The 27,737-nt window shown below is 36.5% G+C and overlaps 1 protein-coding gene across 8 annotated transcripts in view; it reads right to left on the bottom strand.

Moving 5' to 3' along the window:
• Positions 1 to 27,737, bottom strand: part of MLLT3 (MLLT3 super elongation complex subunit) — a 319,195-nt gene that overhangs the window by 140,943 nt on the left and 150,515 nt on the right. For all 8 annotated transcript variants that reach the window (XM_072596671.1, XM_072596673.1, XM_072596672.1 and 5 more), the window contains exon 3: positions 12,721 to 12,803. In XM_072596671.1, the coding sequence (XP_072452772.1) occupies positions 12,721 to 12,803 (83 nt within the window). The remainder of the gene's footprint in view (positions 1 to 12,720; positions 12,804 to 27,737) is intronic.

Below are 27,737 nucleotides of genomic sequence, written 5' to 3'. Positions count from 1 at the left end.
AAAAGTTGCCTAAATTTATAAAGAAATAAGACATAAAAAAAAACCAAGGGAAAAATACAAGGGTATGTAGAACAATGAATAGGAGGATAAGAGGAGGGAATAAGGAAGGGATTCTTTAAAAGGGTGTGGAATAGGGAGGTAGTGCTTAGAAGTAAACTGGACAGGTAAGGAACAATGGAGTAAAAAGAGGGAGAGAAATAATAGTGAGGAATATTGAGATGGAGGAAAATACACAAATAGTAATTACAACATAGTAAATGAAAATGAATTCACACATAAAACCAAAAATGGATAGGAGAATGGAGTAAAAATGGGAATCTTGTTTGCAAGACATTTAAAAATAAGAGATATACACTCTTTGCAGATGACATGATGATATACTTAGAAAATTCTAGAGAATCAAGTAAAAAACTACTTGAAATAATAAACAACTTTGGCAAAGTTGCAGCTTACAAAATAAACTCAAATAAATCATCTGCATTTCTATATATTACTAACAAAGCCCAACAGCAAGAGATAGAAAGAGAAATCCCATTTAAAACTACTCAATTTAATTTAAATCTCATTTAAAAACACTATAAAATATCTGGGAGTCTACCTGCCAAAACAAACCCAGGGACTATATGAATACAATTACAAAACATTTTTCATACAAAGAAAGTCAGATTTAAGTAAGTGAAAAAACATTAGTTGCTTGTGGGTAGGCCAAGCTAATATAATAAAAATGACAATTTTATCTAAATTAATTTACTATCAAACTACCAGAAAATCATTTTCTAAAGCTAGAAAAAATAATACCAAAATTCATATGGAAGAACAAAAACTCCAGAATACCAAGGGAATAAATGAAAAGAAATGCTGGGAAGGTGGCCCAGAGCTACCAGATCTCAAATTATATTATAAAGGAACAATCATCAAAACCACTTGGTACTGGCCAAGAAATAGAGGGTAGACCAGTGGAATAGGCTAGGTACTCAAGACACAGTAGTCAATGAATATAGCAATCTGCTCTTTGATAAACACAAGGACCCAGTTTCTGGGATAAGAACTCACTGTTTGACAAAAACTGCTGGGAAAACTGGATGACAGTGTGGCAGAAATTGGGCATAGACCAATGTCTGACACTGTACACAAGAATAAAGTCCAAATGGATAGATGATCTAGGTATAAAGACTGATACTGTAAACAAATTAGGGGAGCAGAGAATAATATATTTGTCAGACTTATGGAGAATGAAGAAATTTAGAGATAAAGAACATTATGAAATAAAAAATGATTCTGATTACAATAAATTGAAAAGCTTTTGCACAAACAAACCCAATGCAACCAAGATTAGGAGGGAAGCAGAAAAATGGAAAATAATTTTTTTTTCAACTAGTATCTGTGGTAAAGGTCTCATTTCTAAATATAGAGAGAACTGAGTCAAATTTACAAGAATACAAGTCATTTCCCAATTGATAAATGGTCAAAAGATATGAACAGGCAGTTTTCAGAGGAAGAAATTAAAACTATCTATAGTCATATCAAAAAATGCTCTAAAACACTATTCATTAGAGAGATGCAAATCAAAACAATTCTAAGGTACCACATCACACTTATCAGATTGGCTAACATGACAAAACAGGAAGATGATAATTGTTAGAGAAGATGTGAGAGAGTTGGAACACTAATTGGAACTATGAGCTGATTCAACCATTCTGAGAGTAATTTTGAACTATGCTCAAAGGGTTACAAAAATGTACATACCCTTTGACCCGGCAATATTGCTTTTAGGACTGTATCCCAAAAAGATCATAAGAATGGGAAAAGATACCACTTGTACAAAAATATCTATAGTAGCTCTCTTTGTGGTGGCCAAGAACTGGAAACTGAGGGAATGCCCATCAGCTGGGGAATGACTGAACAAGTTATGGTATACAAATGTAATGGAATACTATCGCACTATAAGAAATGATGAACAGGAGAATTTCAGAGAGGTCTGGAACGATTTATATGAACTGATGCTGAGGGAAATGAGCAGAACCAGGAGAACACTGTACACAGTAACAACCTGCATACCGTGTTTGAGGCCTGTTTCTGGTACACTTTCACAGCAATGCAAGGACCTAAAACATTCCCATAGGACTCCTGAGGAAAAATGCCATCCACATTCAGAGAAATAATTATGGAATCAGAATGCAGAATGAAGCAGAATATTTTCGCTTGTGCTATGTTTTGCTTTGGTATGTTTTTTCTCATGGTTTCTCCCATTTATTTTAATTCTTCTATGCAATATAACTAATGTGAAAATGTGTTTAATAAGAATGTATGTGGGGGGCGGAGCCAAGATGGCAGAGTAGAAAGACGCACATACACATAGCTCCGAACCCACAACCCACAGAACGGCTAGAGGGGACCAACCCACGGTGAATTCTGCACCCAGACGCCACGGAATATTGGAGCGAGGGAGATTTCTGTTCCGGAGAGACCTGCAAACCTCTCGCGGGGGGTCCTTCGCGCTGCGCACTGGGCGCCGGGACTGGGAGCTGAGTGCAGCCCTGCAGCGGCCGGGACACCGTGAGGAAAAGATCCGAACGGGCTACGGGGACGAGATATCCTGCGGCCACGTGGGTCCCTCCACCCACAGAGGGACCTGCAAACCTCTCGCAAAAGGTCCGTCGCGCTGCAGACGCGGAGCCCAGCCCGGACCTGCGGTGGCCGCGGCTCCAAGAGGTACAGATCCGAGCAGGCTTTAGGGACGGGATCTCCAGCGGCGGCACAAGCCCCCCCACCCACAGGTCACGAGGGTCGGTGAGAGAGTCTCTTTGGCGGGTCGAGAGGGGAGTGGGGTGCCCCCATGGCTCGGGCCCCCCCGGGAGATAGAAGCTGAGAGGCGGCTGCAGACAGGGGCTCCCCAAGCAGGCGGGAGCCTGGATCCATTGTGGAAGGTCTGTGCATAAACCCCCTGAGGGAACTGGGCCTGAGAGGTGGCCCTGCCCCGACCTGACCATCTGAACTTAATTCTCACACTGAATAGCAGCCCTGCCCCCCGCAAAAGCCCTAAGGCGGGAAGCAGCATTTGAATCTCAGTCCCCAAACGCTGGCTGGGAGGACCAGGAGGCGAGGTGGGTGTGAGGAGAATATTCAGAGGTCAAGCCACTGGCTGGGGAGAATGCCCAGAAAAGGGAAAAGAAATAAAACTATTGAAGGGTACTTTCTCGGAGAAAAGACACCTCCTCCCTTCCTTTCTGACGAGGAAGAACAATGCTTACCATCAGGCAAAGACACAGAAATCAAGGATTCTGTGTCCCAGCCCACCCAGTGGGCTCAGGCCATGGAAGAACTCAAAAAGAATTTTGAAAGTCAAGTTGGAGAGGTGGAGGAAAAACTGGGAAGAGAAATGAGAGGGATGAAAGAGAAGCATGAAAGGCAGATCAGCTCCCTGCTAAAGGAGAACCAAAAAAATGTTGAAGAAATTAACACCTTGAAAACAAGCCTAACTCAATTGGCAAAAGAGGTTCAAAAGGCCAATGAGGAGCAGAATGCTTTCAAAAGCAGAATTAGCCAAATGGAAAAGGAGATTCAAAAGCTCACTGAAGAAAATAGATCTTTCAAAACTGGAATGGTACAGATGGACGCTAAGGACTTTATGAGAAAGACAGATATCACAGAACATAGCGTGAAGATTCGAAAAATGGAAGATAATGTGAAATATCTTATTGGAAAAGCAACTGACCTGGAAAATAGAATCAGGAGACACAATGTAAAAATTCTGGGACTACCTGAAAACCATGATCAAGAGAAGAGCCTAGACATCATCTTCCATGAAATTATCAAGGAAAACTGCCCTGAGATTCTAGAACCAGAGGGCAAAATAAATATTCAAGGAATCCGCAGAACACCGCATGAAAGGGATCCAAAAAGAGAAACTCCTAGGAACATTGTGGCCAAATTCCAGAACTCCCAGGTGAAAGAGAAAATATTGCAAGCAGCTAGAAAGAAACAATTCAAGTATTGAGGAAATACAATCAGGATAACACAAGATCTAGCACCCTCTACATTAAGGGATCGAAGGGAATGGAATAGGATATTCCAGAAGTCAAAGGAACTAGGACTAAAACCAAGAATCACCTACCCAGCAAAACTGAGTATAATACTTCAGGAGAAAAAATGGTCTTTCAATGAAATAGAGGATTTTCAAATTTTCTTGATGAAAAGACCAGAGCTGAAAAGAAAATTTGACTTTCTAACACAAGAATGAAGAGAACCATGAAAAGGTGAACAGCAAAGAGAAGTCATAAGGGACTTACTAAAGTTGAACTGTTTACATTCCTACATGGAAAGACAATATTTGTAACTCTTGAAACATTTCAGTATCTGGGTACTGGGTGGGAGTACACACACATGCACACATGCACACACGCACACATACATAGAGACAGAGTGCACAGAGTGAATTGAAGAGGATGGGATCATATCTTAAAAAAAAAAATGAAATCAAGCAGTGAGAGAGAAATATTGGGAGGAGAAAGGGAGAAGTTGAATGGGGCAAATTATCTCTCATAAAAGAGGCAAGCAAAAGACTTATTAGTGGAGGGATAAAGAGGGGAGGCAAGAGAAAAACATGAGGTCTACTCTCATCACATTCCACTAAAGGAAAGAATAAAATGCACACTCATTTTGATAGGAAAACCTATCTCATAATACAGGAGAGTGGGGGACAGGGGCACAAGCAGGGTGGGGGGGAGGATGGAGGGGAGGGCATGGGGAGGAGAATGCAATCCGAGGTCGACACTCATGGGGAGGGAAAGGACCATAAGGGAATAGAAGTAAAGGGGGACAGGATAGGATGGAGGGAAATATAGTTAGTCCTATACAACACAACTAGTATGGAAATCTTTTGCAAAACTACACAGATTTGGCCTATATTGAATTGCTTGCCTTCCAAAGGGAAGGGGTGGGGAGGGAGGGAGCTAAAGAAGTTGGAACTCAAAGTGTTAGGATCAAATGTAATGTTCTTACCACTGGGAAATAAGAAATACAGGTTAAGGGGTCAAGAAAGCTGTCTGGCCCTACAGGACAAAAGAGAAGACGGAGACAAGGGCAGGAAGGGAGGATAGAAGAGAGAGCAGATTGGTCACAGGGGCAATTAGAATGCTTGGGTTTGGGGGGGGGAGGGGATAAAAGGGGAGAAAATTTGTAACCCAAAATGTTGTGAAAATAAATGTTAAAAATTAAATAAAAAAAAAAAAAGAATGTATGTGTACAACACATGTGAGATTGCATGCTGTCTCAGGGAAGGAGGGGGAGAAAATGTAAGACTTACGGAAGTGATTATAGAAAACTGAAAACAAGTTAATTAATTAAAAATAAGAGATTCATACAGAGTTAAAATAAAAGGAATTATGCTTCAGCTAACACAAAAAAGCAAGGGTAGCAATTATGATTTCAGACAAAGTTAAAGCTAAAATAGATTTAATTAAAAGAAATAAACATGGTAACTACATTTTGAAAAGCAAAAGGTACCATAGACAATGAAGCAATATCAATATAAAACCTATATGCAGCAAATATAATAGCATCTAAATTTCTAAAAGAAAAGATAAATGTTACAGGTGGAAATGATAGTCATATTATATTAGTTGGGGATTTTAAGTTTCCCCTTTCAGAACTAGATAAATCTAACCAAAAAAAAGAAGTCAAGGAAGTGTATAGAATTTTAGATATGATAGATATGTGGAGAGAATTGAAAGGGAATAAAAGGAATATACCTTTTTTCAGTAGTTCATGATACCGTTACAAAAACTGAATGTATATTAGGGCATAAAATTTTTATGCTTAAAAGCAAAATTAAAAGCGTCCTTTTCCAATTACAATGCAATAAAATTTACATTTAATAAGGGACCACAGAAACACAGATTAAACGCTATTTGGAGACTAAACCAGCGTAATCTTAAAAAGAATGAATGAGCTAAAGAACAAATCACAGAAACAATCAATAACTTCATTAAACAGAATGACAATAATAATACAACGTAACAAAACCTATGGAATAGCAAAAGAAGTAATCAAAGGAAAATGTATATTTCTAAATGCTTTTATAAATAAAATACAGGAAAAGCAGATTAATGAGTTGAGCATGCAATTAAAAAAAAACTAGAAATAGAACCCAAAATCCCCAATTAAGCAATAAATTAGAAATCCTAAAAAATAAAGGTGAGAAAAAAGCACCAGGACTAGATGGATTTACAAGTGACTTCTATCAATCATTTAAAGACTAGTTTATTCCAATATCAAATTAATTATTTGGAATAATAGGCAAAGAAGGGATCCTACAAAATTCCTCTTATGGAAAAAAATACCTAAAATAGGAAGAGTAAAAACAGAGAAAGAAAATCATAGACCAATTTCAATAATGAATATGGATGCAAAAATCCTAAATAAAATGCTAGGTTAAAGATTACAAAGATTATACAATATGACCAAGTGTGCAAGGATGGTTTAAAATAAAGAAAATTATTAACATAACTATATCAATAATAAAAGTAGCAAAACTTATATAATTATATCAACAGATACAGAAAAAGCTTTTGATAAAGTACAACACTCATTTCACTTAAAAATACCTGTAAGTATAGATATAAATGGATTTTTCCTTAAATTGAAAAAAAGTCATTCACCTAAAACCATCAGCAAACATTATTTATAATGGGGATAAGCTAGAAGCTTTCCCAGTAGAATTAGGTATGAAATAAGGATGTCCATTATCACCAATAATATTCTAAATTGTACTGGAAATCTTAGCAATAGCAATGAGAGAAGAAAAAGCAATAGAAGGAAGCAGAATAGGAAATGAAGTAATAAAACTACCTCTTTTTGTAGACAAAATGATGATATACTTGGAAAATTCCAAAGGCTCAACTAAACAGTTCATTAAAACAATAATTTTAGCAAAGTAGTTATATAGATTATACATGTGTATGTATATATATATATATATATATATATATATATATATATATATATATATATATATATATATATGTATAGCCTTCATTAACTCAAAACAAGGTCAAGTGCAAGTCATGTCATTATTTCTCTGATGGTATGGTCTTCTTCGGCAACAAAGGACAAACACACACACATATATGTATATATATATATGTGTATGTGTGTGTGTGTGTGTGTGTGTGTATAATGCATATAAATCAACATTCCTACATATCACCAACAAAATCTTACAAGAAGAGACAGTAAGAGACACCCCTTTAAAATAGCTCTACAATATAAAATACCTGAGAGTACACCTATTAAAACAAACCAGGAACTATATGTATAAAATTATTTTTTTTAATCTTTTATATAAATTATATCAGATTTAAATAAATGGAAGAATATTAATTGTTCATGGCTACATAGGGCCAATATAATAAAAAAGTGACACTTTCACCCAAACTAGTTTATAGATTCAATGCTATCCAAATAAATTACCAAAAAGTTATTCTACTGAGTTAGAAAAAAAATTCATTTGGGGGAACAAAAGGCCAAGAATGTTAAAGGAATTAATGGGAAAAAATGTAAAGCAAGGAGATTTAGCCATCCCAGATCTTAAACTATAAGGCAGTAATTACTAAAACTATCTGGTACTAAGAAATAGAAAGGTATAACATGGAACAGAATAGACATACAATTTGCAGCAGCATAATGACTAAAGTCACCTTGTGTTTGACAAATATAGAAAGGCAAGAATTAAGTATTTGGCAAAAATTCTTTGGAAAGCTGCAGAAATTGGGCATAGAGCAATATCTTATAGCATTTACCAAATATCCAGAAATATGATCTTCAATAAGCCCAAAGACACCCCCACCCCACCCCACCAATGACGAGGGGAAAGACTCACTATTTGACAAACTGCAAAGTAGTATCAGAGACAAAAGCCTCATACCATATGCTAATATAAGCTTCAAATGGATAAAGGACCCAAATTTTAAAGGGAACATTATAAATAAATCAAAGAAATAAGGAAGAAATTATCTTTTAGATCTAGGGATATGAGAAGAATTCATGATGAAATGAGGGAGAGAATCACAGAAGATTAAACAATTATTGATAACATAAAATTAAGTTTTTGGACAACCAAAACTAATGTATTTAAGGGTAGAGTGGATTGATTTAATTGTGATTTAATTAAGATTTTTGGATAAAGTTCTTGTTTCTGAGATACATGAAATGACTCAAACATTTAAGAATAAAAGTCATTGTCCAATTGATAAATGAGGAGTCAATCCTTAAGGGAAGAAATCCAAGCTATATATTTAAAATGCTCCAAATGGCCAATAGAGAAAAGAAAGAAAAACAAATCCATTAGATCAGCAAAGTTTGCCAAAGCGAGAAATCCAGGAAAAACAATACGAAAATAGGTACATGTTATTAACTTCCATAGGAGATATGAATTGGTTCACATATTAGGGAAAGCAATTTGTAACTTTTGTCCCAAAAGTAACTAAACTGGCAATATTCCATTTGACCCAATGATATGATTACTATGCCAATACCCCAAAGAGATAAAGAGGAAAAAAGTCTATATATGCAAAAAATATGTATAACACCTCTTTTTGTGATGGCAAGAGCTAGAAACAAAAGGTGTCTCCATAAATTGGAAGATGGCTGAAAACATTATGATATATGAATATAATGAAATATTGTCATGCTAGGTGGTGAAGTGGATAGAGCAACTGCCCTGGAGTCAAGGAGACCTGAATTCAAATTCAGCCTCAGATACTTACTAATCTGGGGGAGTCACTTAATCCTGATAGGAAGGAAGAAAGGAAGGAGAAAAGGAGGGAAGGAAAGGAGGAAGGAAGGAAGGGAGGGAGGAAAGAAAATAGGGAGGGAAGAGAGAGAGGGAGGAAGGCTATCATTCTGTAAAAAATGAGGGAAAAGATAGTCTCAAAGAGAAATGGAGAGATGGGTATGAACTGTTGCAGAATGAAGTGAGCAGAACCAAGGTTAACTATTCATACTATAAGGAATAATGTGAACATCAACTTTAAATGATTTAAGAGTTCTGATTACTGAAACATTCAACGATTACTGCTACCCAGCTCCAGATAGGTGATGAACTAAACATGGAGAATGAAATACAGATTTTAGATACAGACAACATGGTTATTTGTTTTATATAACAAAGAATATAAGGGTTTTGTTCTTCTTTTTTCTCACCCCAATGCCAGTAGGGAAAAAAGGATAGAGAGATTATAAATTCTCACTAATTAAAAAAAAATTAAAATAATTCTAATCTGATGGCTTAAATTTCTACATATGATGTCAAATGCCTATTTGTTTTTTTAAAAAGGTCCTAAAGGAAATGTCTAATGAATCATTTTCTTCTTCTCTCCTGACATCTAACTTTAAAAGTGAAAAAAATTCTAAAACATAAAAAAATGAAATATTCTCTTGTTGCCCTCTATTAAGTTGTTTTTTATTAACACCTATTCAATACCTAAAAAAGTCATACACATCAGAGTAAAGTGGCAAGTTGCAGAGATGGAAATATAAAATTGACAAATGGCTATGAAGGTTTTTTTTTTTTTGCATGATCATAACACTTATAACTGGTAAGAATATAGAGATGACCTGGTTCAAATCCCACACAGGACAGGAGGAAAAAGGAATTATAATCTTGAGGCATCTAGGTGTCACAGTGGCTAGAGTGCCAAGCTTGGAATCAGCTCAAATCTGGCTTCAGACACTTAATAGTTATGTGACCCTAAGCAAGTCACTTGACCCTGTTTGCCTCAGTTTCTTCATCTATAAAATGAACTGGAGAAGAAAATTACAAAATGCTCCAGTATTTTTGCCAAGAAAACATCAAACAGGGTCATAAAGAGTCAGGCACAACTGAAACAATTAAAAGAAGTTCAAACACTTCATTTTACAGATGAAAAAACAAAAACAGTTTAAATACCTTAATCAGTCACAAAAGTGATCTTTACCACAAAGCCTGCTAGTTCTAATGTATTTCCATACCTAACATTACCAAAACTATGCTCCATATTACCTAAGCTCCATATCTGTCTTCTTGACTCTTCTTTCTCTCTCCCTCCATTTAACCGGTAGCTAAACCTTGGTAATTCTACCTCTGTCTAATCTTTCATAAACACACTCTCTATTCTGTGGCCATCCCCCAGAAGTGACGTCATTAAGTGAAATGATCTGCCTTCCCTAAAAGTGAGTGCATTTTTCACCAAAGGTATTCAATCAGGGAGAATGAAGCTGTCAGGCATGGTACAGAAGAGATTTTTGGAGCAGATGCCCTATGTTCCTTTCAACTATGAGTTTCTGTGATTTTGGACAACTCTACCATTGAAATTATAACCTCTCCACAACTAGTAGGTATTCTTCATGAGATGTTATGGCCACAACGAAAACAAAAGCAAGCCATCACCCAGTAATCAACCTTCCAGATGTTAACCTTCTCCACACTTAGTTACAATAGGCCCTGAACAATAGACCTAGATTGTGCCATGATCCTTACTAGGCTATGCTAGTTCTTAACAAGCTAGAAAATAAGAGCTTGGGCTTCAATAATAAATAATTCATAACAGTCTTCAAGAGTACTGGGTCATTTCTTTACAGGGAGGATCACATAAATATAAAGACCCAAATGAAACTTCAAAGCATCAAAGGGTTCCGGGTACTATTGGCGATAATGTTATTTATATCAAAATATCTTGGTGAAAAAGGACTACAATCAATTATTCAGTCAACAAGTATTAAGCACTACAATTAGATAATATTGTGCTAGACCCAGATGGGAACACTAATTGAAAATGAACCACTTTGCACTCTCTTGGAACTTGGAATAATGTAAGCAAATAATTACAATACAAAGAGGAAGTGATGCAAATGTATGAGAAGGAAAAAGTGAGATCATCATTCAGAGAGAACAGATTACTTCTGGAAGGAACAATTAGGAAAGACTTCAAAGAGGAGGTAATGAAAGAGTAGGACTTGGAAGAGTGGTTAGTGGTTCCAGTTGTTTATCTTGAATGGGGCAGTTAAACGGTTCAGAAGTAGAGAATGGGGTCTGGAGTTAGGAAGATCTGAGATCAAATTCAGACTCAGACACTAACTAACTTTATAACCCTGGACATATCATTTAACTTCTGTTTGCCTCAGTTTCTTCTTGTGTAAAATGTTCATCATAAAAGCAACTCTTACGATGGTTGTAAGGATCAAATGCGATAACATTTGCAAAGTACTTGGCACAAAGTGTTATAAAAATTTTAGCTTCTGTTACTGTTATTATTATTAAATTGTATTCAACAAATATTAAGCACCTATGAGGAGCAAGGCATTTTGTTATACTCTCAAGGAATAAGGATGAAACAGGTATCCAAGGTATGGTGACTGATATCAGCAATTTAGCAAAAAGAGGGAAACAAAAAAGGCATGTGACAATCTCAGAAGGCTATGAGCCATCCAATTTGGCTGAAATGTAGGATATGTATATGAAGGGGAATAACAAGAGATAAGACTGGAAAGGTACATAGACATCCTATGGATAGCCATGTAGTCCAAACTAAGGAGACTGGACTTTATTCATTAGGCAATAAGGTATCACTGAAGTTTTTCAAGCAAAGAAATGTTATGATCCGATCTAACACAACAGGAAAATGAATCTGATTTGATGGAACAAATAGCACTGTTATGTAGGATGAATTGAAAGGAGGAGCAACCAGAGAGGTCTTCACACAATCAAAAAGAATCAAAAATGAATAAATGAACAAACTTTACTTTGATGTGCAAATTAGTCTACAAACTATTATTGGCAAGACAACTCAAGGAATGAAATCTATCTTAAGTGCCAAAAGGAATATTCAAATATAAGAAATTATCAATGTAACAGTCATATTACTATACGTGCTTTCCAAAAAAAAAAATCTAAAAAGTGTTTTTTTTACCCTAGTTTGGAATAAAAGATGAGGAAAAGCCATTTCTAAATATCAAAATATTCCAAGTCTCCTACAACCAAAACCCACAACTATTAAGACACATTTCCTGATGACAAGGCTGCTTACTGCATCCTAAATACACTACATGTGTTTTTTCTAAACTTGAGAGAACAAGCTCTGTGAACTAGAGCAACTTTGTGGGCAAAGGAAAAATATGAAACTTTTTAGACTATATTCCATCAGCCTGTAGATAATTTAGAATAATTCTTAAAGTAATTTTCAGTCTGCTAATATCTTAAACCGTAATAAGTGCATATACGTTCATTAAACTCTTTCCAGCTAAATATAAAACATCAGAGATGGTTTTTTCCCCACACAAAAATCCAATGGTGCTGGTATTATGATAAGATGGAACAATGCTAAGTTTCCAGAATAAAAACCTAACTTCCACTTTCTTTATCATACACAGGCAATAATTTTTTCTTCAAAATTATTCTTCAGAAGAATTACTGATTTCTCCTACTTAAGAAAATTAAATATCTGAGAAAAAGACAAATTAAAATTCTCTTCTGTTCAAGAAACTTGCTCTTCTATTCCTGATTAAGGATAATACCACACAGTACTCCCAGAGGGGGGAAAAATTAAATTTGATTTGATTCAAAATATTCTGGTAATTAAAATATTGGCACATCAAAACAGCTGCATCATTTTTACATAATAAATCATTCAACAGCATTTCAAAGGGGTTTTCCATAGATTGACATAATAAGTGAATGCTACATACCTTGTTTTTAAAATAAACCTCAATTGGCAAAATGAAACCAGCATACCCAGATTCTTCTACTTTGTAAGGTGGGTCTTTGCACACTGTAACATGGGGAGAAAAGAAAAAAAGAAATACATGAATAAAGAAAAATAAAACTTTTCTTTTAAAGGAAATATAAATAATATACTGATCCATCAAACACTTTCCCACAATTCTAACCCACCTGCCCAATACCTTAATCAATCTTACCCCTTTGGCTGATTTCTAATGATTTTATAATAATCCCTTCTGCATCACAACTTTCGTCATCACAGTTTCAATATATCATTGCCAGCATAAGAAATTGAATGGGAATTTGGGGGGGAGTTTTGTGGAAGCCACAGACGAGGGAAAAAAAAACATTTAGAAACTCAGAAATTCATAAAATATATGCATAATATTGGATAATATCAACATCAATTATCTTTTAATAACATAATAATTCAAACTTCTTCTCTGGTACAAAAGGAGAGCCAAAAAATTTTGCTTTCAGAGGCACCACACCCTTATTCCCCGCAATATAAAAGGGATAACTGTATTTTAAACAAAGGTTTATTTCTATAATATTATCAATTAATGTTCATTGCTTTAAATATTGCTACAAATTTTTCTCATTCTTCTTACAGCAAAGGTTCCCAAGATGCAGGTAAGCATAAAATAATAAGTTACAAAGATATGTGTAGAATATTATTCAACCAACAACTGTCATGATTCCTTCCCCCAGCTCCTCACATGTTAGGCAAAGTGCTAAGCATTGTGGAGCACTAAGCAAGAATAAAGACAATCCCTGTCCTCCAGAACTTTATATTCTTTTTTTTTTTTTGAACTTTTTTTCCCTGTTTTTATTTTCTTTTTTTTTTTGTTTAAAAAATATATTTTATTTTTTTTTATTTTTATTTTTTTTTATTTAACTTTTAACATTTATTTTCACAACATTTTGGGTTACAAATTTTCTCCCCTTTTATCCCCTCCCCCCAAACCCGAGCTTTCTAATTGCCCCTGTGACCTATCTACTCTCTTCTCTATCCTCCCTCCCTGCTCTTGTCTCCGTCTTCTCTTTTGTCCTGTAGGACCAGATAGCTTTCTTGACCCCTTAACCTGTATTTCTTGTTACCCAGTGGTAAGAACATTACATTTGGTCCTAACACTTTGAGTTCCAACCTCCTTAGCTCCCTCCCTCTCCACCCCTTCCCCTTGAAAGACAGGCAATTCAATATAGGCCATATCTGTTCAGTTTTGCAAAAGATTTCCATACTAGTTGTGTTGTATAGGACTAACTATATTTCCCTCCATCCTATCCTGTCCCCCTTTACTTCTATTCCCTTATGGTCCTTTCCCTCCCCATGAGTGTCGACCTCGGATTGCATTCTCCTCCCCATGCCCTCCCCTCCATCCTCCCCCCCACCCTGCTTGTGCCCCTGTCCCCCACTCTCCTGTATTATGAGATAGGTTTTCCTATCAAAATGAGTGTGCATTTTATTCTTTCCTTTAGTGGAATGTGATGAGAGTAGACCTCATGTTTTTCTCTTGCCTCCCCTCTTTATCCCTCCACTAATAAGTCTTTTGCTTGCCTCTTTTATGAGAGATAATTTGCCCCATTCAACTTCTCCCTTTCTCCTCCCAATATTTCTCTCTCACTGCTTGATTTCATTTTTTTTTTTAAGATATGATCCCATCCTCTTCAATTCACTCTGTGCACTCTGTCTCTATGTATGTGTGCGTGTGTGCATGTGTGCATGTGTGTGTACTCCCACCCAGTACCCAGATACTGAAATGTTTCAAGAGTTACAAATATTGTCTTTCCATGTAGGAATGTAAACAGTTCAACTTTAGTAAGTCCCTTATGACTTCTCTTTGCTGTTCACCTTTTCATGGTTCTCTTCATTCTTGTGTTAGAAAGTCAAATTTTCTTTTCAGCTCTGGTCTTTTCATCAAGAAAATTTGAAAATCCTCTATTTCATTGAAAGACCATTTTTTCTCCTGAAGTATTATACTCAGTTTTGCTGGGTAGGTGATTCTTGGTTTTAGTCCTAGTTCCTTTGACTTCTGGAATATCCTATTCCATTCCCTTCGATCCCTTAATGTAGAGGGTGCTAGATCTTGTGTTATCCTGATTGTATTTCCTCAATACTTGAATTGTTTCTTTCTAGCTGCTTGCAATATTTTCTCTTTCACCTGGGAGTTCTGGAATTTGGCCACAATGTTCCTAGGAGTTTCTCTTTTTGGATCCCTTTCATGCGGTGTTCTGCGGATTCCTTGAATATTTATTTTGCCCTCTGGTTCTAGAATCTCAGGGCAGTTTTCCTTGATAATTTCATGGAAGATGATGTCTAGGCTCTTCTCTTGATCATGGTTTTCAGGTAGTCCCAGAATTTTTACATTGTGTCTCCTGATTCTATTTTCCAGGTCAGTTGCTTTTCCAATAAGATATTTCACATTATCTTCCATTTTTCGAATCTTCACGCTATGTTCTGTGATATCTGTCTTTCTCATAAAGTCCTTAGCGTCCATCTGTACCATTCCAGTTTTGAAAGATCTATTTTCTTCAGTGAGCTTTTGAATCTCCTTTTCCATTTGGCTAATTCTGCTTTTGAAAGCATTCTGCTCCTCATTGGCCTTTTGAACCTCTTTTGCCAATTGAGTTAGGCTTGTTTTCAAGGTGTTAATTTCTTCAACATTTTTTTGGTTCTCCTTTAGCAGGGAGCTGATCTGCCTTTCATGCTTCTCTTTCATCCCTCTCATTTCTCTTCCCAGTTTTTCCTCCACCTCTCCAACTTGACTTTCAAAATTCTTTTTGAGTTCTTCCATGGCCTGAGCCCACTGGGTGGGCTGGGACACAGAATCCTTGATTTCTGTGTCTTTGCCTGATGGTAAGCATTGTTCTTCCTCGTCAGAAAGGAAGGGAGGAGGTGTCTTTTCTCCGAGAAAGTACCCTTCAATAGTTTTATTTCTTTTCCCTTTTCTGGGCATTCTCCCCAGCCAGTGGCTTGACCTCTGAATATTCTCCTCACACCCACCTCGCCTCCTGGTCCTCCCAGCCAGCGTTTGGGGACTGAGATTCAAATGCTGCTTCCCGCCTTAGGGCTTTTGCGGGGGGCAGGGCTGCTATTCAGTGTGAGAATTAAGTTCAGATGGTCAGGTCGGGGCAGGGCCACCTCTCAGGCCCAGTTCCCTCAGGGGGTTTATGCACAGACCTTCCACAATGGATCCAGGCTCCCGCCCGCTTGGGGAGCCCCTGTCTGCAGCCGCCTCTCAGCTTCTATCTCCCGGGGGGGCCCGAGCCATGGGGGCACCCCACTCCCCTCTCGACCCGCCAAAGAGACTCTCTCACCGACCCTCGTGACCTGTGGGTGGGGGGGCTTGTGCCGCCGCTGGAGATCCCGTCCCTAAAGCCTGCTCGGATCTGTACCTCTTGGAGCCGCGGCCACCGCAGGTCCGGGCTGGGCTCCGCGTCTGCAGCGCGACGGACCTTTTGCGAGAGGTTTGCAGGTCCCTCTGTGGGTGGAGGGACCCACGTGGCCGCAGGATATCTCGTCCCCGTAGCCCGTTCGGATCTTTTCCTCACGGTGTCCCGGCCGCTGCAGGGCTGCACTCAGCTCCCAGTCCCGGTGCCCAGTGCGCAGCGCGAAGGACCCCCCGCGAGAGGTTTGCAGGTCTCTCCGGAACAGAAATCTCCCTCGCTCCAATATTCCGTGGCGTCTGGGTGCAGAATTCACCGTGGGTTGGTCCCCTCTAGCCGTTCTGTGGGTTGTGGGTTCGGAGCTATGTGTATGTGCGTCTTTCTACTCCGCCATCTTGGCTCTGCCTCCCCTGTTTTTCAGAACTTTATATTCTAAGGGGGAAGACTCATCACCAGAGTCTTGACCTTTGTCTTGCCAATGAACTCCAAAGACTCTGGAGGAGAGAGCAGGGCTGTTGACTTTGCAGAGCTCTGCCTCGCTGAAATCCAATTCACATACAAGTCATTACATCACCATGGAGATGTGAGGAACCACAACACCAACAACAAGACAGGGTCTCCATATAAATCCAGTACTTCTGGACACAAAATTCTTGAGTCTAAAAGGAGCTTTATAATGTATGTGGAGGAAATAGGAACAGGTATCTTCCCTGTTAATACCAAGCAAATAAAGGAATATCTTGAGTAGTACCTATATCCATGAACCAAAAAACAATCAATAAATCCTTATTGAAGGGTTTCAGAGAAACCTGGGACAAGTGATGTAAAAGGAAGTAGGGAAACAATTATACAAAACCCTTATAAAGACAAACAGCTTTAAAGATTTAAGAACTTTGATCAGTGCAATGAACAATCTGGATTCCTTACTCAAGGTAAAACATGGCATGACTTTCTGACTGAATCATGATATACTTAGGAAATTTAGATGTATATTTTTTAGACATGGCTCATGCAGAAATTTGCTTTGCTCATACACACACTCACACATACTACAAGGATTTAGGGTTGGGTTTTTTCTAGTTGGGGGACTGGTTTCATTAGTTGAAAAATATTTGCTTTTTGAAAAGTCACCCTTATTACCACATAAATAGGTTAACACAATAGAACAAGCTTTTTGCAAGCTACCATGCTATGGTGAGACTTAATATGGAAGACTTAACTTTTTCACCTCCCAAACTTGTACTTTGGTGCCTCTCTATTAATATTGCTAAGTGCCTCACGTAGCCTAGTTTATCTAGGTGGTCATTGACATACTTCACCTTCCTCCCAGTCAACCATCAATAATGCTGAAGCTGGACACTCTTCTTTCTAGTTCTGGGACAGCAATCAAATTAATATTGTCATTGCTAGTAAAAAGGGTGTGTCAAACTTACTCCTCCATGACATCAGAAACTTAGAAAATAAAACAAGTATTAACACTATCTCTAAACACAAAAGTCAATTATATTCAGAGTGTCTAATTCATTCATAGAAATTCCCTCAAGCCAAGGTTACTTTATTTCCATGAAATTCATTGTGTGTTTAATCATTCCAATGGCACTTGAAGAAAGTTCGGTGGGCTACTAAAGGCATAAGAAAAGATACAGATATTTCAGTACAATGGCCTCAGCACAATTCTAATTTTCAATTTTTCATGGAAATTATTCCTATTGCAAGGAACACATATTAATGGGTAAATACTATGGTTCAAGGTCATTGACTGTTTTTAACCTTCCTAATGAGTTAAACTATGTTATGTCTTAATGGCCTATAAACTCTTTTGTTTTACAAATTTGAACTGAGTAATATCTAGAACTCATTTCAAATGAAATTTTTCTATTAATAATTGTGGAAAGTATCTATAGAGTATTATGGTTTCCCCACTTAAATGACAAGATACAAACTTTACAAGTACAACGTGACTTTGAATATGTTTCTCTATCAAGAGCAAAGTCAAATTAGGGGAAATGTCTTATGTAATTTTTCAAAAAGACTACAAATCATCAATGAGAACTTATCAACAATTTTGAAAAGATATATTGGGGAAAAAAATGAGAATGGACAATAAATTAAATCATAAAGCATTCCCTTCCATAAATTATTTCCATAACAAAATATGTACTTACTACTGGCTATTCTCACTTCTGATTCCATACCTTTGCTCATATAACACGTACCATGCTTGGCATAGACTACTGCTTACATCTGCTTGTCTAGCCAAGTTCCTGTCTTTGAGACTCTACTCGACGCTACCTCTTTTATGAAGTCTTTCTTAATGCCCCCACATAACAGTGAACTCTCTCCTTAAATTTTTCATGACTCTTGTAACATAATTATGTTTACCCTTAACTGAAGAGAAACTAAAAATGGATAAAGTGAAAAAAATAAAAAAGGAAACGTGGTTTTTTAACCATATTTTAGTCAATGGCCTTCAAAATCAAGAATAGAGAAGATCTGGACTCATACAATTAATAAATTACAAAGAAGAAATATATTTTTAACTAATAAAGATCCATAGAGACAGGATATTGAGATGAAGGCTAAAAAACCTGGGTTCAAGTACATCCTCTGATATACACTGGATATGTGACTCTGTACACATCAGTTAGCCTCTTAGTTCTCAAGCTGTAAGACCATAACTTGTAAGGAAAGTGCCAATCAGTATTAAGAGAGGAAGTTTCCTCACTGTGAGAACTTTAAAAAAATAAAAATTAAAGAAATACAGAAAGTAACTTGATGAATAACAGTAGGCAAGAGTTTTGTTCTCACCTTCTCAACCCTTGGCAAGCCTGTCTACTTTCAAGTCAAACTGTTATCGTTTAGATATACAAATACATATATGTGGATGTTTTTTATAGTACAGGCATATGTGTTTATGTATTTGTATATGACCAATGAGGGAATTTGTTCTGATTGTGCATATTTGTTACAAGGAATGTGTCATTCTTTTCTCTCACTTTTTTTCATGGGGCAGAAAGTGGAAGAAAGAGATGATAGATTTCCATTAATGAAAAACAAAAATAGAAGGAAAGGGAGATACTCTACAGAAGTGGAATGATGAAAGCACTTGCCAGGAGAGGTGACTTTAAAACTTGTTTTACTGAAGCCTTTCAGCTTGTCAAAAAGATCTCCCATAGAGTGGAGTTAATTTGTAATTAGCTGTAAAAACAAAACATATCAATAAAACTTTTAGCAATATACACAATGAGCAAAAACAGTAAATGGAAATAACAAAAACAACACTAACAAAGAGAATAACAACAATTCCATTAAAAACAACTACATTTTGTTCAGTTATCATGATCTACATTGGGACTAAAGAAGATATGAAAGTACAACTCTCCTCCATCACTTCTTTGCAGAGATGAGCCACCATGGATGTGGACACCACTGGGTATAATGTCAAACATTTGCACTATGTTGGTTACTTAACTCTTTTTTCTTTCTCTATTTTTAATATATGGGTTGGTGTTCTAGGATGAGGCAAGGGAATTGATACCATGGGATATGTGGGTAATGTAAAAATATCAATGAAATTTATTTTAAAAAAATAACATCTTTTGGGGCTGAGCCAAGATGGCGGAGTAGAAAGACACACATACACAGGATCTCCGCCCCCCCCCCCCCCGCCACAGCCCATAAAATACCTGTAGAGAGGGACCCTCAACAAATTTTGGAACAACAGAAGGGGAGAACAACAGAGTGGAGGAGATTTCCAGCCCAGGGTGACCTGAAAGGTCCACGGGAAATGTGAGTTGCACTGGACTTGGAGCAGAGTGTGGAGCCCAGCCTAGCCTTGGCCTCAATTGGCACGGGTAGGAATCAGCCCTTGGGGGTGGAATCTCCAGTTGTGGAATCTCCAGTCCCAGCAGGAGCTGGTTCGAAAATCCCTCAACCCACAGGTGCCAAAGGTCAGTGACAGGGTTTTTCCAGCTGGCCAGGAAGGGAGAAGGGCCTTCCCATAGCTCCAGAAGCAGGCAGCAGCCACAGAGGCTACATTGCAGGCACAGCAGCCACATACATTTTTGGGGCGTAAAAACCCTGGGGGCATTGAAGAGCTGAGTCTTACTTCAGCCCTGGGTGGAGGCTCTGGGCCAGCTGGTCTTTGTCTCACACTGAATGGCGGCCCTGCCCATCCAGCTTATCTGAAAATCAGCCCCCAGTGCTGACTTGGGAACTGGAGACCAGGTGGCTGTGGAGAGGTATCTGCTAAGATTCTGGGCACAAAAATCTCTCTCTGAGTCCAGACCAGTACACACTCGATTGTGCCACATTGAAGGAACTGAGATCTCACAGATTCCCAGAGTATACCCTACTCTTGACAAAGGACCCAAAAGTCAAGTAACTGGTTGGGAAAAATGCCCAAAAAAGGGGAAAAAAATAAGACTATAGAAGGTTACTTTGTTGGTGAATAGATATCTCCTCCCATCCTTTCTGATGAGGAAGAACAATGCTTACCATCAGGGAAAGACATAAAAGTCAAGGCTTCTATATCCCAAACATTCAAAATAAATATTCCATGGGCTCAGGCCATGGAAGACTTCAAAAAGGATTTTGAAAATCAAGTCACAGAGGTGGAGGAAAAATTGGGAAGAGAAATGAGAGAGATGCAAGAAAAGCATCAAAAGCAGAGCAACACTTTGCTAAAGGAGATCCAAAAAAATGCTGAAGAAAATAACACCTTGAAAAATAGGCTAACTCAATTGGAAAAAGGGTTTCAAAAAGCCAATGAGGAGAAGAATGCTTTAAAAAGCAGAATTAGCCAAATGGAAAAGGAGGTTCAAAAGGTCACTGAAGAAAATAGTTCTTTCAAAATTAGAATGGAACAGATGGAGGCTAATGACTTTATGAGAAACCAAGAAATCACAAAACAAAACCAAAAGAATGAAAAAATGGAAGATACTGTGAAATATCTCATTGGAAAAACAACTGACCTCGAAAATTGATCCAGGAGAGACAATTTAAAAATTATGGCACTACCTGAAAGCCATGATCAAAAAAAAAACCTAGACATCATCTTTCATGAAATTATCAAGGAAAACTGCCCTGAGATTCTAGAACCAGAGGGCAAAATAAGTGTCCAAGGAATCCACTGATCACCTCCTGAAAGAGATCCAAAAAAAGAAACTCCTAGGAACATTTTGGCCAAATTCCAGAGTTCCCTGGTCAAGGAGAAAATGTTGCAAGCAGCTAGAAAGAAACAATTTAAGTATTGAGGAAATACAATCAGGATAACACAAGATCTAGCAGCTTCTACATTAAGGGATCAAAGGGCATGGAATATGATATTCCAGAAGCCAAAGGAACTAGGACTAAAACCAAGAATCACCTACCCAGCAAAACTGAGTATAATACTTCAGGGGAAAAAATGGTCTTTCAATAAAATAGAGGACTTTCAAGCATTCTTGATGAAAAGACCAGAACTGAAAAGAAAATTTGACTTTCAAACACAGGAATGAAGAGAAACATGAAAAGGTAAACAGCAAAGAGAAGTCATAAGGGACTTACTACAGTTGAACTGTTTACATTCCTACATGGAAAGACAATATTTGTAACTCTTGAAACTTTTTTCAGTATCTAGGTAGTTGGTGGGATTACACACACACACACACACACACACACACACACACACACAGAAAGCACAAGGTGAATTGAATAGGATGGGATCATATCTTAAAATAATGAAATTAAGCTGTGAGAGAGAAATATATTGGGAGGAGAAAGGGAGAAATGGAATGGGGAAAATTCTCTCTTATAGAAGAGGCAAGTAAAAGACTTTTCAATGGAGGGAAAAAGGGGGGAGGTGAGAGAAAAAAACATGAAGCTTACTCTCATCACATTTAACTAAAAGAAGGAATAAAATGCACACTCATTTTGGTATGAAAAACTATCTTACAATACAGGATAGTGGGGGAGAAGGGGATAAGTAGGGTGGGGGGGATAATGGAAGGGAAGGCAGTGGGAGGAGGGAGCAATCTTGGGGAGGGATAGGATCAAAAGAGAGAAGAGAAGAAACGAGGGGCAGGATAGGATGGAAGGAATTATAGTTAGTCTTACACAACACAGGACTACTATGGAAGTCATTTGCAAAACTACACAGATATGGCCTATATTGAATTGCCTGCCTTCCCAAAGGGAATGGGTGGGGAGGGAGGGATGAAGAGAAACTGGAACTCAAAGTTTTAGGAACAACTGTTGAATATTGTTCTTGCAACTAGGAAATAAGAAATACAGGTAATGGGGTATAGAAATGTATCTTGCCCTTCAGGACAAAAGAGAAGATGGGGATAAGGGAAGGGAGGGATGTTAGAAGGGAGGACAGATTGGTGATAGGGGTAATTAGAATGCTCAGTGTTTTGGGGTGGAGGGAGGGGAGAAATGGGGAGAAAAGGGGAGAAAATTTGGAACCCAAAACTTTGTGGAAATGAATGTTGAAAACTTAAATAAATAAATTTTTTAAAAAATAAGATCTTTTAAAAGATTTTCATAATAGCATTATATGCAATTTTTTTTTAAGTGGAAGCAATTAAAACATACAACAGGGGAATGGTTAAATAAATCATGACACACTAACATAATCGAATTCTACAATGCAATAAATATCAAGAAGTATGAAAATTACAAGGATATTTGGAGATACTTTTATGAAATGGGAAGTAGAAAAAAAGACTAGTATAAAGGTGAAGTACACATTAGCTTCAATCACATAAGGAAAAGTAAATGAGATTGTGAAAGAAGAAAGAAATTTTAAGGGTAATTAGAAAGAATGAGGGGTACTTAATGCATCAAAAATAAAAAATCTTAAATGTATTTAGTGAGTGTGTTTAGTAATACGTATAATTTAAAAGCAAGGATACTTCTGTGCTCCTATCTACTCTAAAAGAAGGAAGAATCAATTATATAGAAAATTCAATGTAGTATTAAGGTTATCCCTCAAAAGATATAAAATCAGAAAAGTCTAGCTGAGATATTCAAACTTTGACCAAAATATGATCAGGATGAGCAAAAGCAGCCTTGTCAAAAACATACTCCAACAACAGTCAACCATATCCTTGCACAATTCATTAACCTGGCAAAAACAAGAATTTTGATTCTTTTTCCAGGGAGTGTTTAACCAATAAGACCAACATAATCTGGTAGAGTTTTAACATATCACCAAAAGTTGACTTCATAGAAACACTAAAAGAAATTGACCTGAAATCTATCAATAAAATGTTCCATTTATTCATGACAGATAACTTACCAACAAGCAAAATGACCTAGCTTATTTCATTTCAGCCTGAGGTTTTTGACATTAAGAATCATGAAGCCGGCACATTGCTCAGGTTTATAATTAGCATATGTGGGACATGAAGAGGTGATTCTGAGAGAAGGAACTTACAAAATCTGGTTAAAGTCAATTATTATTGAAAGGAAAGATAAGTCTAGACGGGGAAGGGGTGCTAGATCTCCTTACAAAAATGACATTGATAAAGGAAACTTATTAACGCTCCCAAAAAATACCCCATCTAAAGACTCCAGGCATTTTCTGCCCCCTCATCTCTGGCTCCCAACTTCCTTAAAGTGTCATTAAAATTCCATCTTCTATGAGAAGCTTTTCCCGATTCCCCTTGCCTTCCCTCTGTTGGTTATTTCCTATTTATCTTGCATATAATTTGTACATAGTTGTTTGCATGTTATCTCCCCAATTAGATTTTGAACTTCTTAAGGGCAAGGGTGGTCTTTTGTTCTTTTTTTTTTATATCCCCAGTACAAAAACGCTGGAACATAGCAGGTACTTAATAAATGTGTATTGACTATGAAATACTTGGTATGACCATAAAAATCTCAAATTTTTTTTCACAATTATCATTTTAAAAATTAATAATTGACAATAAATGCCAAGAAACATAATCTAAAGAAATGTAGAATAAATACTATAAATTCAAACTATATTTTGATTGAAATGTAATATAAATTTTTAATAAGAACATTAATATTACATTTGCTTTGGGAACCCTACTAAATCTGTAGAAAATGTGTTAGTAATGACTTTGCAATATTTTTAAGTAAATGGCCAATGGGAATATTATTATTAGCACGTTCATTTTGTTTTGCATTGATGATACAGGTTTATCCATACATCTTTGTATTCTTCTTACTAGTGATATGGGATGTTGTCATAATATTGTATCATATTAGTTTGCCATAATATACTTAACCACTGGGCACAAAAAAACTCTGATTTCAAGTTTTTATTATTATAAATTCCATCTTAATAATATTTTAGTAGCATGGCCCTAGAAATAGTAATCTCATGGACAACAGACATGTTCACTTCTGTGACTCTTATAGGACATAACTAGAAGGCTCTGGAGAACGTTTGCACCCCCTGGAACCACACCAACAATTATTTTTAAAAAACTGTTTCCTCTCAACCCTATGAACAATGAAATTTATTCTTTTACTTCTATGGTTTGACTAGCATTTACAGTAATGTTATACAATAACAGATATGAAGATGCAGAAGTTGGTGTTAACATCTGAAAGCTTAATTTAGTTAACTTTTAGCAGAAAGTAATATGTATCAACTTTTCATTTTTAAACTTGGTATTTCTTATATGGCAGTAGCTCTAACAAATCCATGAGGGTATTTTAGGAAGCAGGCCTAACAGTATCAGATATAAGATGATACACCAAGCAATAGCTCAAAAATAATGTGAGATGGCCAAATTTAGAGACATCTCCACGCCAAATGTTCATATGAACTATTTGCACTCAACCTGTGGTGGAGCTTTTCAACCTCATTTTGGTGTGATGAGCCACAGTTGAATACGCTATACCCAGAACCTGATAAAGTGATATCATTTTGGTCCTTTTCCAGTACAAAGGACAACAACCAATCAATCATCAAAACAAAGGTTAAGAACAAAAACTAGGAGCAAATGAACATTGTTTTACGTAGGAGAACATAGTATTCAATAAATTCCCAAAGTCCTACTGTAATAAGGACTATTTAACAAAAACTGCCTGTTAAACCAGAAAGCAGTGTGACAGCAATTAAATTTAGACCAATATCTCGCATTATCATATAACACAATATGTTCTATATGGATACATGACTTAAGTGTATATGAAGATAAAGAAACTGATACAGACAGGGTCACATCAGAAAAAAACTGGACAATCTGGAAGAAGGCAATTATATAAATATCAAACAAGATACAGAAAGGATGATGGGTGGAATACTATTGTGCTTTTAAGAAATGATGAGCAGGGTGCTCTTAGAAAAATATATGAAGTAATGCAAAGTGAAACAAGCAGAACCAGGAGAATATTGTACAGTAACAGCAGCACTATATTATGACCTACTATGAATACTTAGATAGTCTCAGCAGTACAATGATCCAAGACAATTCTGTAGGACTTATGATGAAAGGTGCTGTCCATCTCAAGAGAAAGAAGTGGTAGAGCCTGAATGAAGATCAAAGATACTTTTTTCTTTATTTTTCTTGGTGATTTTATTTTTTGTCTCCATTTTCTTTCACAGAATGACTTACATAAAAATGTGTTTTGCATAATTATACATGTATGTCGAATCATTTGTCTTCTCAATGCGGGGAGGAGAGGAAAGGAGAGAACTTAGAACTCAAAATTTGAAAAAAATTTTAAAATTTGTTTTTACATGTAATTGAAGAAGATAAAACATTAAATAAGATTTTAAAAGGAAAATTTAAAAAGAAAGGATCACAGGAAAAAGAATGAATATGTTTCATTACAAAAATGAAAAGTTTCTGCACAAACAAAAGCAATGAAGTTTAAAACAGGAATAGAAAAGTTAACTGTGAAAAAATTTTGTAGTCAATTTCTGATAAATGTATGATAAATGCTCTATATAGGGCCATATAAGGATATAAATCAAATTGCTGCGAACACACAAAAGCCATTTCCCTAATGGATAAACAGTCAAAGGATAAGAGGCAAGTCCAACGAGTACAATCAGATCTAGCAACAAGCATATGACAAAAAGGTTCCACATTACTAATAAAGCAAAGACAATCAAAAAGGGCTCTGGAGTTCAACCTCTCATCTATAAGATTGTCAAATGAATGATAATTGATAAAGGACTGGCAAACCAATGTGTTGTTGATGAATTGATTTTGCCATTCTGGAAAGCATTTGGAAGTATATTCCCCCCAAAAAAGATTAGATTATGCATACTCTTTGACCCAATGGCACTGCCATTACTAGGATTATATCCCAAAGAGATTAAAATGGCAAAAAAAAATGCATATAAAAATATCTAAACTAGTACTTCTTATAGCAAAGAACTTGAAATAAGCAGAATACTTAACTGAGAAATGGCTAAACAAATCATGCTATTTGATTGTAATGATATATTATTACAACTGTGAGGGGGGTTATGAAATAATGCAAAATTGGATGAAAAAAAGACTTAATTTTATAATCAATGGAAGGACCAACCATGACTTCGAAAGACCTGTGATGAGGCATGCTAACCACCATCTGACAGAGATGACAGGATCAAGGAACAGAATAAGTCATATATTTCCAGATATGGCCAATATGTGAATTTGCTTAGCTCTTCACTGTGCTTATTTGTTATAAGAATTTTTATGTTTTCTTCGCAAACAGCCTTGAAAGTGTGCTGTTTATTATTTTTTTCCAAAATCAAGCTACATATAACAGACATTTGCAACTACATAGAATTATTTTATCTTCTACTGGGTATATGGAAAGGCATATTTCTTGATGCCTATTAAGTTCAGAATATATAGTATGCAATATAACTTTTCAACATCATTCTATTATTTCATAAATTATTTTTTGAGCGCAAAGTCTGAGGAGGTCTTAACAAAATTCAATGAATTATGCAGTAATTTCCAAAACCTAATAGTACTTCAGAACAAATACATATTAGCACGTTATTGTAATGCCACCAAATGCAATCAATACCATTGGAACCTTACTTCTCTAGAGTCCAAGCATAACACCTCACTGTGGTTCTAGCTTCTTAAACTAATACTACAAATAGAAGCTCTAGCAAGTACTAGACAAGCTGAAAGGTCTCCATTATGCACCCAAGGATGAACTGAATGTCTGTCATTCAAATACCAATTTAGATGAGTCTGTAGAAGCTCATCACTAGATTAGCAGAAGGTAGTAAATTTTATGACCACAGAAAGTTTCCAAGATCACTTAGAGTTGCAATATCTCCCAACAAAAGAAATACTCAGAATGATGAAATAAAATATTTAAAGCAAGGAGTTGGATTTCTTTGATCACTGGAAATCTGAAATTACTTTTCTTGTAGTTTGAATAATTTAATTTCTTCTGTGTCTTTTAACTATAAATACAGATCCTTATAAAGAAAGGTTTAGAGATCTTTAATCACTTATTTGACGCACATTTTCCCCAAATTATTTTGAATCATTGATTTTTATCCAATGATTTACTATATTTATTGAATATATAAAACACTTGTGTGCTATCACCTATTTAATACTCACCATAGGGCAGCTGAACTCTTTCTAACTAAAACTTATCCTCTTCCCCC

The sequence above is a fragment of the Notamacropus eugenii genome, chromosome 3 (genome assembly GCF_028372415.1).
Source record: "Notamacropus eugenii isolate mMacEug1 chromosome 3, mMacEug1.pri_v2, whole genome shotgun sequence".
In the NCBI taxonomy this organism is placed as follows: Eukaryota; Metazoa; Chordata; class Mammalia; order Diprotodontia; family Macropodidae; genus Notamacropus; species Notamacropus eugenii.
The sequence above is the reverse complement of the archived record's forward strand: the minus strand, read 5'-3'. Positions and strand labels throughout refer to the sequence as shown.